Consider the following 16,928-nt stretch of genomic DNA (forward strand, 5'->3'; position numbering starts at 1 on the left):
CGCGACGCCATAGTGCGATGCACCCGCAGAGAACACCTTCCTGCAAGTAGAAAGCATCCCCTTGCTACGACCTCCAGATCTACTTCCAAACTCCCAACCCCGGAATTAAATTCATCAATGACTTTATCTCAAAACTGCCTGGCAACAGGCCTGATAGCACACACTGTGGCAAAGGAGATGGCTCCCACCTGAAAGCCAGGCAGGCCAGGGTTGTGTAGCCGCCAGCGGAGCCGCCGCTGATGCAGAGGCGCTGCTCGTCAGCCTTGCCTTCAGAGGCCAGGTGCTTGGCGGCATTGCAGCAGTCGTCCACGTCCACGATGCCCCAGTTGCCGCGCAGCCTGTTGCGATACTCCCGCCCGTAGCCCGTAGAACCCCCATAGTTCACGTCCGCAATGCCGTATCCTGCGTAAGGGGCCAAGGATGATAGATGTGCAAGACCTCCTGATTGAGAGGATCCTGTTGCTCAACACACTGCAGAAAGGAGGAAATTCATACCAACAGAGGGGTGAGGTGTGTCTAGCAGGTGATGGGAGGGTGGAGAAAGGAGCACCTCTGCTGGTCCAGTACTGGATGCCCAGGCTGAAGGCAGTGGACGCTTGAGAGGTGGGCCCGCCATGAATCTTGATCAGCAGTGGTGGCTGCTCGCCAGACGGCAGGTGGAAATCCTGTGCTCGCAATAATCCAACCTCAGCGTCTATGATTTGGATGTTAATCAATTTTAAGGAACACTTTCAGTGGAGGAGCCATTTTCTAAATCGTGTTGCCAGATGCGCCATGACAAAAGCATTGAGCCAAGTGCCACAGAGGAGGGTGGTTGCACACCTTGTTGCGGGGGGCGTAGAAGTTCATGTGCGCGGTGAGGCCGCCCTCTGTTGGGAACTCGACAGCCTCCGGTGCTGAGAGGTATCCCTCGTCAATCTGCATGTAAGTTTAATTGCTTATCTACCGAAACAGACTTCACACTGCATGAAAGTGTCTCTATAAAGGCTTGTTGCAAGAAATGAGCGTTTCCAGTGGTATTTTCAGCCAGGTCCTTTCTGAAAATTGGCCATCAGGGTCATGGCGGTTATCCTTGGCCCCATGCAACATTCTTCTTATTCCGCACCTCCACGTTGCTGGATTTGCGCAGGGTCTGCCACTGGGATGCCTTGGCTGCTATGAGCGCATCCACGCTATCTGCCACAATCACTGCCGCCTCGCTGCTGCGTGTCGGGGACCCGCCAACCGTGCCAAGCGCCACTTTGCTGCCGATGCTGGCAACTGACAGGCTGCCAAATGAGGAGTAGGGGGTGCTCAGCGGGAACAGCTCTTCGCCATCCAGCACAGCCAGAGTGCTGCCGGCCACCTTGGCATCGGAGAATGTCACCAGCAGCCTGCAGATACACATCGTTGGATCCCAAAAACAAATCAGACGGGCGCAAAAAAGTGCAAGTGCAAAAGGTGAAGTTGTGGTAAGATGGCTGACCTGCCGTCTGGTAGGATCTGGTAGGAGCGCATGCCAAACACCCATGCAGGCCCGCCAAATTCGGTGTCCTTTTTAAGCAGGGCAGATATGCTGCCGTCCTTGGCCTCGTTGTAGAGATTCCAGAAGCCGGATCTGTCACTGATGAAAACAAGCTCCCCTGACGCTGTCCACAGAGGTTGCATCACTGACTCATCCTTGCCGCCCGCAACCTGTTCATATCAATTATAAACCATCACGATGGCCCTGAAGGCAGTATGCACACCCCTTCTTGGGACATTTAACATTGTCCGGTAAAGTTTCCTGGAAATAAGTGGTGCAGCAGCATCACTCACCTTTTTGTGGCCAGACAGAGAGCCATCCTCAGCAATGTCGGCAATCCACAGCTCGGTGTCATCCCAGGGCATGTTTGGGTGGTTCCATGTGACCCAGGCGAGCTTGCTGCCGTCCGGGCTCACGCGCGGGGACGAGTAGAAGTCATTGCCCCCCACCAGGACTGTGCTTGCTCCATCGGACAGGGCTGCAGCAACCCAAATGCCCTGAATGCTTGCCAAGTCACCATTGCCATGGTAGTGCTCGTAATACCCAGGGGCTCACCCACAGCTGCAATGGAGTTCACGGCTTCGCCAGATCCGCTGTGGTCCTCTTGCACGGTGATGATGCGGCTGCGCTTGGCATCCACGACGCCGTCTGCAAACCTGAGCTTGCCCTCCGGCGTCAAAACCTCTGGCGCCTGGATGCTGGGTGACACAGCTTGCTTGTACAGCCTCTGGTCCCTGCACCACATATTGCAGTCAGATGCCATTCAGAACATGTGCATGTGCCTGCACTAGTCCAATGTTGCAAGATGCTGTGTGCTGCGGCAGCATGTGTGGGCAAAGAGAACAGTATTGGCTTACTTGAAGTTTGAGAAATACAGTACTCCCTCGCCGAGAATGTACTCGCCGCCACCATACTCGTGCACGCGCGTGCGCACATTCAGGCCAGTTTCTGGACCTGGCGTGACATCCTCAATCTTGCCATCCTCCGTCCTGCAGCAGACAGGATTCCTTGACCCTAGAGTCTAGCCTTGAAGGAAGTTCCCAGCAATGTGCGTGCATCAGTCGGACTTCTGGTTGTCAAGATGCTTCCTTGGCATGGTAGGATTATCTCACCGCCTCACAAGGACTTGGCGGCCTCCTTCCTTCGGCCTGCCCTCTATCCAATACACGTTGCCATCTGAACTTATGGTGGGCGCGCCCAGTCTGATGCTCTGGCTTGTGATGACTTCACTAGAAATGGGGCTGACCCAATCTCCGACTGGCGCCTGCTGGGATGCCATTGCTTTGCAGAGCTTCCTGTCTCTAGATCGGGTACTAGGACCTGATGCCAACCTTGACCTGCAACGGAGAGGCAGCATAAACACAAGAAAATCCGAATAGAAAAAACAACGAATAAGTAGAGCCAACGAATTCGGTAATTTGCTGCATTGATAGAGCGTATGGAAATTTTGGATGCCATCGGTGCATGTGAACGAAGATACACGACATTTTTGATTGCGATCTCAAATTTTACGCTGTGTTCACGCACAAATGTACCCAGAGCTGACCTTGGACAGATGTCCCGCACGGGGAGAGCCTGGATCCAGACCTTTGGATATCTCCACACACAGTGTGAAGACGTTGTAGCTCTCGTGGGCAAGCGGAAGTATACCCCGTTAACAGCACACCTAAGGAGCATTACAATATTCTAAGTATCACCAAATGTACTCCTTTGTGCCTCTTCCGACCAAACCATCCAAGGAAGTGATGTGTCATGTGACCCGCAGCGTCATGACCAGCTGATCAGCTGAACCTGCAGGGAACCTCCTCATGCATCGAAAGCTTGACCGGCAGAACTTCGCAACGGCTAAAGTCAACTTCTTTGCTTCTTGTCTGTGAATCATGTAACAGTCAAATTGCTTCTTGTGGAGCAACATGTACAAGATTATTCTTTTGTCGGATTCATCAAGTTCATGTAAAGTAATACACGCAGCAGGGTGCTTGCAATCGCGACGGAGACATGCTTTTTGTTCTCAATCGACCCAATCGAAGCTAAATCAGGACCTGGCAGTGAATCCCATAAGGTGAGCCTGCTGTGTGTTTCCCAGCGTTTTTAAGTTTTGGCCTAAACTTTGTGCTCGTGCTTTTGTATTTATAACCAAATCAATCTTTTGTTGAGCGCAGGTCTGTCGGCCAGCAACAGGTAGACTCAGGGCAGCTCAGTATTTCAACAACTCCCGTAATAAGACCTAGACTGGGCACTATGGCCCAGACGCAGGGGACAGCTGTGACAGCAGCAGCTGCTGTTGGAATTCACAGTCTAAGGGCCCGAGAATCAGAAAATGGGGTTCCTCTGGAGCATAGGAGCGATCTACTTCTTCTTGCCAGCTGTGTTCTGGACTGTGTGAGATATGCACAGACAGCACAGCTGGTTGTTGCTGCTGCACTGCTCCATCGACAGTGGGCAAATGCTGCAGGTCAGTCTTGTTCATCCTATCAAAAAATGTGTGTTCCAATTGCTACCTTGAAAGCAGAAGCTAAGGTATAAGCTTGTGTTGCAGGTGCACCGCAATTTCCAGGCTTGCCCCATCTAGAAGACAAGGTGAGGCCCTTGTGTGTGTGTGTAGTGTGAAGTTGACACTAGCTTGTGTGCATTGATTGTGGTATTCAGGATCAATGCTGTGGCGGTTTGGGTAGCATTCATTGAAGAAATCACGGTGTTCACAGGTGACACCAACTCAGACAGTACGTGTGAGGAGACTGCCCCTCCTGACTACGGAGCTGAGGTCCAGAGTTGCAGCAGCGCTTGCACAAACAGCAGCCACGCAGCAGGCCCTTGCTGGGACACTTGAGAAAGTGCAGGTGTGTGGGGCTTAATAATTGCCAGCCAACGTGAAGAAAACCCCGCACTTGTATCCAGCAAGATGCCCACTCTTTGCAAGGCTATTGCTGATGTGTGTGTGATCTCAGGCAGCGGGAGAGCGCATAAAGAGCCTCCAGGAAGGCAACAAGTCCTTGAGGACTGAGATCGGCGGGGAACAGATAAAGCTGCAAGCCGCTGCACAAGTATTGCTGGTAAATTTTCCTGGATCATGACACACCATGCTCATTGCGGCAGTCAATTCTGTCCTTTTGGAGCCTGAATCACTCTAATTGGTCTATAACCAGGCTAAGCAAGAGGACTTGCTGGACATGTGCTCACATCTTGAGGATGCACTTAACCTCTGCGAAGGACGTTCTTCAGATCTCTCACGGGTGGGCCACTGCCCATTAAAATTCCGGTACTCATTCCAGTAGCTGGTGGTTCCTTTCTTTCCTGCACTTGGCAGAAACATCTGCATGAAGCCCCCTGAGTCAAGATTTGCAATGACAGGAGCAGGAGGGTCCATCGGCCATTTATGAGGAGCTGCTCAGCAATCTGCAGGACAGCAGAGCCGAGGCGCAGGCCTTCATGCGAGTCTCACACTTCATCATGGACGAGGCCCTCTCCAGAAAGGAGAGCTTGAACGCTCACACATGACCCACAATGACAACCCACGACTGTTTCTAGAATGCATGCCATCCTATTTCAAAGAAGTAAAGGAAGCCCCAACCTTCCAGCGATGCTGGGCCATTCATCAAGGAGAGGCCTCCTTGACTGGCCAGCCTTCCCCGCGTACTCTCACGTCCATCAGCAATGATGGCAGGCAAGTGTTCTCGACGTATATGCAGGGCGCCTGGCAGCAGACCAGATGTCCACACCTGCAGTTCTGGTTTTGGGTGTCAGAAATAAGCATTTCTAAAAGCGACTGTGATTGTGAATTCATCATGTCCTGTTGTACTTTTTAAATTGACGTGGCACTGTTGCCTGATGTCATCTTGTCCAAACACCAACGCAGACTGTCTCAGATGTCCATGTGTTGGCAATGGTTGTCGCCACTGTGGGCATGATGTCCTCTGTACAACCAGAATTGACCTGTTCTTGGGTCTCATTGGCAAGGGGACCCCGGACCCCGGGGGTCCCAACACCCTAGACTGCCACACGTGTGTTGTCTTATTGGTTGCAAGACTTTTGTTGCTGTCTGATTTTTTGTTCTCAGACATCTGTGAGCATGGTGCGTGCCTCTTGTTCAACAAGTTCGTACGACTTGAAGTGTTCCATGGTTGGTCGGCTGGCGTGCCAGCTGAAGTGCCAGCTGGCGTTGTCTTTATATATTTGACTACTCACTCCAGCTGATGATCAGCTGCTGAGAATAATTTACTTTAATTGGATGGATATACTGATCAGGATTGATCATTATCCTTGACAATTGTTGCAACCGCTACGTGCACACATTTGCATGGTATGTGCCAGCAGAATGTGACTTAGGTGACTTTGTCAGCATTGCTGTAGCGCTGTCATTACTAGCAGATACTATCAATCATACCGACTGCTCGAACGGCTCAGAAATATCGTATCACAGCTTACTATTAGTAATTGAGCTGGCTTCAAGCGCAGCGGCGCCGAAGACTTCACATATTCCACTTCCTGCCTTGTTCTAAGCACAATTTGAGCACTTTCTTAGTCTTGTGTTGCGCCTGTTTTGGTTGAACTGTTCAATTGTGCCATGCTGGTGGGTCAACCCTCTGCATGCAAAATTGAGCAGTTCAATCACATGAGTACACTAGTGCACGTGATGCCCAGTGGGCACAAAGGATACCTAGCGTCCTGCAAACATTTTCTTGGAACCAGTGTACATGAGCAGTTATTGCGTTGTATGTATCTCATTCACTGAGTCGCACATCGCCATTTTCAACGTGTGTTGCACGCCGATCTGACTAGCACATGTCAGGCATCAAAACGATCAAAAAGTAATTAGACTCGGCATTACTTTACTATCAAGAAGAGGTAACGAATGCGACTTTCAAAGATGATGGATTCCTCCTGTTTGAGTTTTTTTGCTCTCTTCACTATTGTGACATAAGATGTTCAAAGGCGAGGGTTTCACCCTCTTGCAGTGACGTTTGCATTGCTTGATTGATGCAGGTAGTAGCATTGCATGGTCACGTCCAGATCCATGTCCCTCGCAGGCATCGGAGCAGCAGCCCTTGGAGTTGCAGCATACAGCTTGCGCCCTTCCTCACGCCTGTGGCACATGCACCGGAGGGCAGTCACTGCTGCAACCTCCAGCCCTCCCAAGATGACTCCCACTCCTGAAGCCAAAAAGGTGGTGCTGGCTCTGCCTGCCTCTGGACCATGGCTCTGCCGAGCACCTGCACCAAGGTTTTTTGTCCTAACCTCTCCGGTGCACAGGTGAAAATTGCGCTGTGCCAGCTCGCCACCTCCGTAGACAAGGATGAGAACATCAAGATTGCGACCAGCGCAATCAAGGTCAGGATCTCCTGCCACGCTTGGTGTACCTGCTTCCCGTCACCGTCCACTATCCAAATATGCTGGCCAAAGACTCCTGGAACAATAGTTGCTCAGGAGGACATGTAGTGCTATGTACCGGAAATTGCAAACAAGGCCTTGCAATGTATGAGTCATGATGACATGCACGCAGGAAGCTGCAGCGGCCGGAGCGAGCCTGGTGGTGCTGCCAGAGATGTGGAACTGCCCCTACTCGAATGACTCCTTCCCCACGTACGCAGAGGACATCGATGGGGGCGCGTCCCCCAGCGCAGATGCTCTCTCTGCAGCCGCTGCGGCCAACGCTGTGACGCTCGTGGGGGGGTCCATCCCTGAGAGGAGCACAGACCGCCTGTACAACACCTGCCTGGTGTTCAGCCGGGAGGGCGCCCTGCTGGCCAAGCACAGAAAGGTGTGGTAATCTCATTTTGTGCGTCCCGGGGCTTCAGGCAAGATCAGCTCTCTACAAGGCTCATCTACAGATGGACTGCACATGCCAATGAGCAGTGAGGGTGGGACCATTTGGCAGTACTCTTCGTGTAAATGCCCTCTCTATCCTTCCTGGGAGGCGGGTGCTAAACAAAAAGACAGAGAGACGAATATACGTCAAGATTTTATTTATCTCTGCAATCTGCTCGCCGACGGGCTTTCCTGCATGCAGGTTATCACCTCCAATGTAGCTTACCGCTATTGTGTGCATGCTCTGACCAGGTGCATTTGTTTGACATAGACATCCCGGGGGGAGTGACCTTCAAGGAGTCGGAGACGCTGTCGCCCGGGGAGGCCATAACCGTGGTGGACACTGACGCCGGCCGCCTGGGCATCGGCATCTGCTACGACATCCGTTTCCCAGAACTCGCGCAGATCTATGCGCAGCGAGGCGCCCAGCTCATCGTCTACCCCGGTGCGTGGCAGGGGATGTTGTTGTGATGTGCTTTGGTAAGCGAAAATGGTGAAAAATAAATGTGAAAAAGCACCCTAATCTGAAAGTAGTAAATGTTCCCCTGCAGACTGTACCTGCAGCGTAGTCTCAGATGTCTGGTGGTATGGCCTGAGAGGCACCTTGTCAAGGGTTGTCAGATGATATCGCCTGATTTGTGGGAAACACGCTATACGCGCTGCCTGAAAATGGTAGAGCAATGACAGCAATGACAAACTTTCCTCTTAAGGCCTTCTTTATGGTCAACCAACGCAGCTTTATTCTGCTGCAGGTGCCTTCAACACGACGACGGGGCCGGAGCACTGGGAGTTGCTGCAGAGGGCGCGAGCGGTGGACAACCAGCTGTTTGTGGCAGCCTGCTCGCCTGCGCGCAACCCCAAAGCATCCTACCAGGCTTGGGGGCACTCCACAGTCGTCAGCCCCTGGGGAAAGGTGCTGCTCTCTTCCCGGGGTCAGGCTTATAAAATTTGACACTTGCTTTTGTTCTCCCAGTAACAAGTTTTGGATTGCCATGCATGAGTGGTAAGAAAGTCATGTTGTTGATTCACGCCTGCTGTTGAACCGTGCTGTTGCTGTGCAGATCCTGGGCACGACAGATGAGACGGCAAGCTTCGTGTATGCAGAGCTGGACTATGCAGAGATGGAGATCCGTCGGCTCAACATGCCACTCACACAGCAGAAACGATATGACTTGTATTCTTTGGTGGACAAGACTTGATTTTTTACCAAGTGTACCTACTGTACATTATACCTAGGTCAGCATGGTGTCTGGATCTGCAGAGGCGGATATTGAAAGCACCTTTGAGGACTGTCCGCATATGGGCATTGTGTGTGTTTCCTTCTACTGGATTCTTGCATGCATAGAGGGCATTATTTTTCACACAGGAAGCAATATTAATGGAATGGGAGGTTAAGCAACCCATCTGGACTTGTGCGCATTCAACTGTAAAATCGAATGTTGCATAATTGTAACTTCCTCGGAAAATCTGTGTTTATATATATATATATATTTCAATACTTTTTGGCGCATGTCAATCAACCTTGCCTGTTCTGTTCACCACAACCTGACCAACACAGCGGCCCAAGTTAAGCAATGGTTATGCTGCCCTCATGGACGCACGGTTCAAATTCAAATAACTTCCTTTTATACACTCATTACCGCTAGCGCGTCTGATCGCTGCAACGCGGCCCTGGGGCCATCCGGCTCAACTGGGTATTGAATCTGTCAGTGCTCTCTCAGTGGCTCATCCTGGCCACCATGCCGTTGCTGTCCGGCATGTCACTCCTGCCCCTTGTGCTTGGGGCCACACCGCTGGCCGCCTGCACAAGGTCCTTCAGGTGCCCCTTCAGCTGCTTCACATTCTTCTCTGCGCCCTCCAAATCCTGCACCAGCGCCTCCTGAGAACAGACAGGCTTTCAGTCAATATTTTAGTCTGGAATGCACCAAAATTTTGCAAATGATACAATGCTAAATGTTTAACCTCTTCCACTTTCTCGCTGGTCACTGACTCCTTACATCTTTTTATATGCCTGCAGAGGGTAAATACATCTTTGGGGAAGCCCTTGCTGAACGCTCCGTTGCGCCATCATACTAGCTCCCCCTGTAAAGTCCAGGCAGTGGATGAGGTGACAGGGGAATCGGCGCGTTCAGCAAGGGCACCATCAAGTTCTGTGAAAGCACCTGCAGCGCGGGGCTGAGCTGCAGCTGAGGCAGCACGCGCGCGCGCAGGAAGGCCGGCAGCTCGCCGTCGCAGCGGGCGGCGCAGTCCATGAGCAGGCCGGCCACCTCCGTCAGCAGCGCCGAGACGGCAGCGTCGCGCGCGTCGAGGTCCCCCCGGGCCAAGCCCCCCAGGCAGACGCCCCCCGCGCAGCGCTCCATCAGGAATTGCCGCATCTGCGCGCCCGCCGGCCCCTGCCCGCCGCTCAGCTCTGCCACCAGCCGCCGCAGCACCTGCGCGCATCACGCTGGCACATCATGCTGCCATCCCCGCGCACAATCATCATTCCAGGAATGCTGAGAGCAGCAGCTTTAATCAAGGCAATGCTTTATCCACATGCCTCTCGCACTGCTAACTGCGCTGTGGATGCATCTTGTGGCTTGCTATTAGCAGGATGATGGTGTGCCAGGGATCGGCAAGATGCGCACTTGCACACATGTCTTGCGGGTGGCGGGGTCGATGTGGCTCTCCGCGCCGCGCAGCAGCGCCTCCAAAGCCACATCCAGCGTCCCACCCTGCAAACATCCCAGTATTCACATTCGAACCCCCCAACTCACATCATTTAATCATGCAGACAGAGGGCCAGTGGATCTCCAACGAGGTGTATATCAATATCATTCCTCTGCGGACAGCAGGGAGCATGACAGGATCAAAATAAGCAGTGGAACCCCATGCCATAGAAGGTGAAAGCCCTGTAGTCTTGGCCCTTCAAGGATCCCCTCCCCCCTCTCCCTGCGAGCATGACACTAAGGAAGCATGGTGCACCTGGAGGGATCGGATGAGCTGGTTCTGGCAGAGGGCGTTGAGGAAGCCGTAGTATGAGCGCTGCAGGTCGGCCTGTTCGCGCGCCTCCTCGCTGGCGCTGCCCCGGCCGCCCGCGCCGCTCCAGTCCCAGTCGCCCGCCAGCAGCGCATGCACGCGGCCCACAACCTCCGGCACCACCTGCACGTTCACACCACCCAATTTAAAGAGACACATCTTGTTCCCTACACAGCTGTAGCTATAAGAGTATATTCTAGGCCATGCCAGGTCGATCACGATGGCAAAAAGGAAGGCTGGAAGCGGTATGGAGATGAAACAATGATGTGAGGCCGGCCTTGCTGCTTCCTGGCTATTCGAAATGTACGATTTTCCAGGCTCAGTGGCAAGTTACACCTTCATATCAAGTGGCAACCGCTGCTTCCTCTCCCATCAATGCTGTGCATCATGCCTCGAGCAGGTTGTTTATTGTCCTTTCATGGGCAGCAATTTGGACCTTCAGTGCACATGGTAAGGAAGAGGGCAGAGCAAAACGCCCACCTTGGCAAGGAGGGGCTGCAGGGCGGCCTTGTAGCGCATGGCCAGCTGAGACAGCAGCGCATGCACGTCCGACACGTCCGTGGCGTCGGCCGTCACCGGCAGTAGCGCGGCAAGAGCGGCCGGCAGGAAGGGCAGCAGGCGGTCGCCCAGGCACTCCACCAGGCGGTGCAGGAAACTGATCACTCGGCCGCGCAGCACCTTGTTCCCCGGCACCACCTGTTGGGGACAACCTACTCGTCACTCCACAACACCACGTCCAGGTCACGTGATCACTCGTTTGTAGAACCTATTCCAATCTTACCCTCCTCTGCTTATATCCCATTCTCCAAGGGCACTTAATCAACAATGGCAGCAAAATGCAGAGCCCAACGGGTGTGAGGCCCTTGTCCTCTGGCTTCTGAAGACACCAGGCACCTGGTTGGTGATAGTATCTGTCGTCAGAAGCGGGCGTGCTCCAGCCATGCCAAGACTACTGTGTCGTGATATTCTGAGCCTCAATTACAAACGGGGCTCAACAAGGACCTCATGTTGCTGAAGCTCGCAGAATGATGGAGGCATGCCTGGGGGATGTGGATGGCGGCGCGCAGGGGCGGTGCGAGGAGATCACCAATGGCGGGGCGCGTCTGAGTGCACAGCTGGAGGCTGAACCCCTTGCTGGCGCGCGACACCGCCTCCAGTGCCTGCTGCACCAGCGCTTCCGTCCGCCGCCGCTCCTCCGACCCTGCACCGCAAATATTTCTGCTCTCACCCACACCCATCGCATTTATTGAACACCAGACATCTTCCTGTGCACAATCTGCTTGTATTGTCAATGCATATGCTTACAGCTCCCTAGTTGATCGCACCGCATTGTGAGTCTTGCATTCTAATGTTCCTTCAATCCTCCACACGATAGAGCGATTAGCAAACCCCTAGATGAAGGTTACTCGGCAACAGGTGTGGAGAATCATGTGTGTTGTTAGCAATTTGGCAGCGAATAGTGGCAACGCTGTGTAGAACGTTTCAAGGGATGCACATACCCGCGGCGGCTTTGCCAGCGGCCGCGAGCTGCTCCTCCATCTGCGCGAGGAGCGGCCGCAGCAGCGCGCTGACGGCCTCCCTCTGCTCCTCGGCCGGCAGGTCTTCCATTCCCAGCAGCAGCCCCGCCGCCTCAAACGCGTACAGCCGGTCGTCGCTCGCAGCAGCCGCCGCAGGCGTTCCCCTTCCTTTCATCCCTACCGCAACAACACAGCTCCTGCTCAGCTTGTTGCCCATGCCACGACAGCAAGCTCAGTGACAGGCCTGCACTTGCCTGTGGCCTCAAAAGGACATCTCTGTTACTGAGCCTCCTTAACCAAAGGAACTGTCAAAGTTTGCCTGGAACAGTGTCTCTTTAAGCGGAGTGACTCATCAATCTGATAGCTCAAAGCAAGTGACTGTTGACAGAGAGCGTGCGCACCCTGTGCTGATTTGGTAGGTGGGGTTTCGGGCAAGGGGGCAGACACAATATGTGCCAGGTGGGGCTGCAGTCGGAGCAGCAGGTCTGGCAGCAGTGGCAGCAGGTTCTGGCGCAGTCCCTTGACCAGCCGGCTGAACAGATAGCATGCTCGCATGCCCACCATCTGCAAAGCAGCATTTAGCTTCCTGTCAAGAATTGAGGCCTTCTTCTTTTGCTCAACACAAAACCACTGATGCTGCGTGTAAAGAGTAACGTTGACTGCTTTACGTTTGCTGGCTTTGCCTTTGCTTGGTAGAGTAAGACACAGACAGATTTCACCTTATCAGGATGGCCGATGCCCTTGCTCCCAGTGAAGACATCCAGTACGTGTGGCAAATGCTGAGTGCTCTGCTGCAACACCCTGTGGATGAAGAATCACTCATCAAGCTCCAATATCAAGTCACAGCAGGCTGTCTATGTGCAGGCAGGAGCCACTACATTCAAAGTGCATGACAAGAGATAGATCACCTGCTGTACCGGACATATGTCTCCATAAGGGCAAGGGCAACCAGGCGGTGCCCCGATGCAGGCACATCCGTTTGCATCAGACCTGCACCAACCAACACCATCATAAGAACAGAACACAGTGATGCCGGTCTAGATCCTCTGATAAGTGGGCATCACAGCTTTCAACGAGCAATATTTCTGCTGTCAATAGGAAAATTGGAGTAACGCACCCAATGCCAGCTGACCCAGGGCGCCGCTGCCAGGCTTCAGCGCCTCTTCCGATGCCCCTTCCCCCAATTCATACAGCAGCGACACAGCCAGCTCCGAGTCCTGCAGCAAAAATGGTAAATTGTCGTCTCCTCACCACTTGTGGACTTATCGAGTCACTTCTGGAGGCAGTCTGGCAATCTTGAAGCAGTTCATTCAGTTGGATCTCCCCATGCCAGATATTGCAATCACTCTTACGCATATCAACGCTCGTTTCTCCCATTTCATTATCTATTAGTCACTTGCATGATGGCAGCTACAGAGGACAGTGGCGCTCTTTTAGAGGCCTCATTCCTGGGGTCTGGATGGGCTGATGAACTATATGATCAAAATGGGAGTGCTGCAAGAAGACCCCTCAGCGACGAAAACGAGCGGAAGAAGGAGGCATGCCTGAAAGCCGGTGGACGGCTCCAACACGAGGCGCTGCAGCAGCAGGCCAGCGATAGCATAGCCCTCCTCGGGCGCCACCTTGGCGGCATTACGGAACAGCACAAAGAGCTCCGCGCGGCGCTCGGCGGCGGCCGCCTCCGCTTCAGCCGCCTCAAGCGCCTCGGGATCGGCCGCGTCGCCTGCGCCGTCTAGCGCCTCGGCCGATGAGGACTCCGGGTAGTGTGCGCTCTCGGCCACCGCCTCGAGTATCCCCCGGATGTGCTGCCGGTGCACCTGGGGCGCAGCATGCATGTGTCACTACACATCGTCCAGAAAGCACAGGGCAGACTTCCTTGTCTCATTACTATGTTCTACTGAAATGACCCTCGCAAGGAATGTGCTTGCCTGCACCAAAGTTGTACATGGTGCACTTAGTGGACACATACGTGAAACATCTTTCTGCTGATTGTACAAGTCACAAAGTTTGAGGCATCCGTGGAGAAGACTGCAGCAGGGGCAGGGGCGGAACCTGGCTGAGGGCGCCGCGCTTGAGGCTGTTTTTTAGCTTGGAGGTGTAGGACTGCAGGAAGGGGACGAGGCAGGCGGCGACCTCGTCATCTTCGCTGCCCAGCGTGGCCAGCACGGCAGGGAACAGCGCGGAGATCAGGCCCTGCGCCGTGCTGCACGCCGCGCCCGCCTCCCCGGCCGCCTCCGAATCGATTGCCAGTCCCACCGCCGTGAAACTCACCACGCTGTTCTCCACCTTCTTCCACGCCTCCAGCACCTCTGTACGCAAAGAGGCGTTTGACAAAAAATTAATCATCACTCCTTTTGCATGGTAGTCACATGCTTCTATTGCTATCCCTCACGCGGTTTGTTACTCTTCTGCAGTCATTCTTTGCCTACCTCCGACAAATGGCGCATATCAAAGCAGGCATGCTGATACCTGGGACTCAGAATACCTTCCACATAGGCGAGAGAAGTAAGAATGCATGTCTCGTGAGACAATTTTCGCGGTGCTCAAAATCAAAGACGTGTGCATGAGCTGGATGCTTGCTTGGAGCATGGTTGCCGGGCGCACCAGTGACCAGGGCAGCCAGCAGCCGCGCGCACTGTGGCCCCACATCCTCCGCAGCACTGGGATTCCGCAGCTGATTGTCCGCCCACGCCGCTATCAGCGGGCCTAGCCCCAGCTGCTGCACTAACCTGCATAGGTAGACCGCCAACCAGGTCACGACACACTTGATGGAATATCCGTGCGTACTACAAATGCATCTATTCCTCAGCTACTGGAGCCAGGAACTCACATGCAAGCAGGATGGCACAGAATGCGCGACAGGCATAATAGAGGGCATGCTGCACCTGAGCTTGGCTGCAGGGTCCATGCGCTTCAGCACAATCTCTGCCAGCACATCTGCTGCAGCGCCTGCCAGCCCACTCGACGCTCCGCTCAGCAGCGCCACCAGCACCGGCACAAACCTGCACATTACGACATTAGTACATACAATGCTTGCATCAGTCAGAATAGCTTCGAGGCCAAAAGCGGCAACAGTGCATTATCCAGCACAATGTGCAGACAAAACCATGGCCAAGCGGACTAGCATCTGAGAACCCAGCCACTTGATCCAAAACGTGCTGCAGATCGTGCTAGGCACTCGAAGGCCCAGGCGTCGAGCCCCAGTTATTGTGGCAGACTGAAGCGAGGCACCTGTCATTGGCGACAAGGCCGATGTCGATCCAGGACACATAGCGCTTGACCACGGACAGCACCGCCTCTGCCAGGCCTGGATTGCTATCGCTGTAGGTCACCACCAGATTGTACCAGATGCTGGCCAGCTCGTTCAGGCAGTGCTCCCGCATCGTGTCCTGCGCAACACCTCCAATGTTCGCCACACTCGGTCTACAAATATCCTGCAACGCTTGTGTATGGCGTGCATCAGGGCTGCCGCCCCGCCATGAAGCTAAGAAGCACTGGCTTGGACAATCCATGTCTGTTTGAATGCACAAAAGAGAGAAGACAGGAGACCTTGAGCTCCATGCTGGCTCTGACACCATCCTGGCCGCGGGGGATATCCAGGCTGATGACGTCCTCATCTAGGGACACCAGGATGCGGCAGAACATGTCTGCCGCACCAGACCCCTCCCCAAGCATCCCCACCAGCACCTGCCACTGCTCTTGGAAATCCGCCTGTGCATACATAGCCACCGGTTCCTGAGCTAACAGCTGACTGGAAGCTTCTCACTGCAGAAAAGGTCAGCAGAAGATAAAGTGCTCTGCATGCACCATGTGGATCTGTGCTCCCCAGGGTTTGTGAACAGATCAGAGGTGAGACTCACCTGCAGGATGAACCCCGCATTCTGCGCTATTTTGTTCTTCAGGAAGGGCTGCAAAGCATTCTGAGCCGCTCCGCGCACCCATGACCATATGGTCTGCTTGACCTGTCACAGGCAGCAAGATCAGCCAATCGTCCTGGTTCGTCTCAGCAGCCACGGCGAATGAGATACATTGAGTGTGCAACACAAGATGTGTGAGATCCAACACATACCAGGGATTGCTGCTGAGGCTCAAATGACTTCCAATTCTTCTGTAGAAACTGCATCAACAAATTATATTATTGACGAGATCGGCTCTGTGCGATTGATACGCACATCCTGCTCATCCTCGGCATGGCATTGACCAACTAGCCACAACAGGATAGGCTTGCAAACTCACGCACCTCGTGGAGTGTTTGGAGGCACCAGAACCTGACTTCGATGTAAGCGCTACTTGCAAAGCGGGTCAGGCAGAGTTGCAAGCAGCTTGAAGACGCTTTGACCTCATCACAATACGCTACAGCCCGTGCCTGGCGCAACAAGCCCATAGCTCATAAGCTGCAGGCTGCTGCACTTTGGGGACGCAATGCCGAGAGATGCGATCCAATAGAAACGTATAGCCATTTCTCGCGAGCAACAAGAGCTTTCCATACAGGCAACAAGCGCAGATAAGTACTTTCCCTGGCAGCTATTAGTTTGCAAGGAAAAGCAAATCAAGAATGCTGGACTATGTTACCTTCAAATTACTATCAACCAAGCCATTCTGCGCGAATGTTATGAGAATGGCCTTCTCAAAATCGTCAACTTCCTCTCCCGACATCCGTCCCTGCTAGGACTCTCTCTCTGATCACCTTCCCAGAGGAGTGTTTGCAGCCAAACAAAAGAAGCCCTGTCTCATACATAAGTGGCAATACCTCTATTCAGGACATTTCTGATATCATGCAAAGTCCTCTGTCTAGCCATTCACGTTAACTATGATCAGTTTTTGCAAGTGCCGGCCAGAAGCCGAGTCATTGATCAAGCAGCTGCAGCTGCCCGATTCGGGCACACTGGGGCAGGTGAAATGGGAGGTGAAATTTGGCATTCTTTGAAACAGCAGCTCTAAGAGACATGCGCTTAGTATCACTAGACAGTTCAGGAGAGGGGCGATCGTTCCCAGTGATCCCAACTCCTTCTTTAGATCTGTACCTGGATTCATGCTTGTCTTCAGGGGCTGAGCCCAGCTGGCATTCGTGAACGTTGTCCATC

General features: G+C 53.6%; 3 protein-coding genes across 3 annotated transcripts; 2 read left to right on the forward strand and 1 right to left on the reverse strand.

The window, feature by feature from the left end:
• Positions 1–3,950: 3,950 nt before the first annotated feature.
• Positions 3,951–5,002, forward strand: COCSUDRAFT_63865 (hypothetical protein; the record flags this gene model as incomplete). The annotated part of the gene is made up of 4 exons (XM_005647215.1): positions 3,951–3,959; positions 4,210–4,344; positions 4,453–4,557; positions 4,856–5,002. The coding sequence occupies 4 exons, from the start codon at positions 3,951–3,953 to the stop codon at positions 5,000–5,002; spliced, it is 396 nt and encodes a 131-aa protein (XP_005647272.1).
• A 1,695-nt stretch (positions 5,003–6,697) lies between these two features.
• On the forward strand, positions 6,698–8,508 carry COCSUDRAFT_36829 (carbon-nitrogen hydrolase; the record flags this gene model as incomplete). Its single annotated transcript, XM_005647216.1, has 5 exons — positions 6,698–6,832; positions 7,005–7,262; positions 7,562–7,754; positions 8,062–8,222; positions 8,371–8,508. The coding sequence occupies 5 exons, from the start codon at positions 6,698–6,700 to the stop codon at positions 8,506–8,508; spliced, it is 885 nt and encodes a 294-aa protein (XP_005647273.1).
• A 518-nt stretch (positions 8,509–9,026) lies between these two features.
• COCSUDRAFT_42361 (Xpo1-domain-containing protein) lies at positions 9,027–16,500 on the reverse strand (the record flags this gene model as incomplete). The annotated part of the gene is made up of 19 exons (XM_005647217.1): positions 9,027–9,188; positions 9,472–9,741; positions 9,937–10,023; positions 10,274–10,450; positions 10,808–11,023; positions 11,314–11,528; positions 11,827–12,021; positions 12,246–12,408; positions 12,564–12,645; positions 12,753–12,834; positions 12,962–13,061; positions 13,416–13,661; positions 13,897–14,153; positions 14,449–14,573; positions 14,730–14,846; positions 15,076–15,233; positions 15,394–15,555; positions 15,705–15,806; positions 16,417–16,500. The coding sequence occupies 19 exons, from the start codon at positions 16,498–16,500 to the stop codon at positions 9,027–9,029; spliced, it is 3,000 nt and encodes a 999-aa protein (XP_005647274.1).
• Positions 16,501–16,928: the final 428 nt, after the last annotated feature.

This window comes from Coccomyxa subellipsoidea (genome assembly GCF_000258705.1).
Source record: "Coccomyxa subellipsoidea C-169, whole genome shotgun sequence".
NCBI lineage: Eukaryota > Viridiplantae > Chlorophyta > Trebouxiophyceae > Coccomyxaceae > Coccomyxa > Coccomyxa subellipsoidea.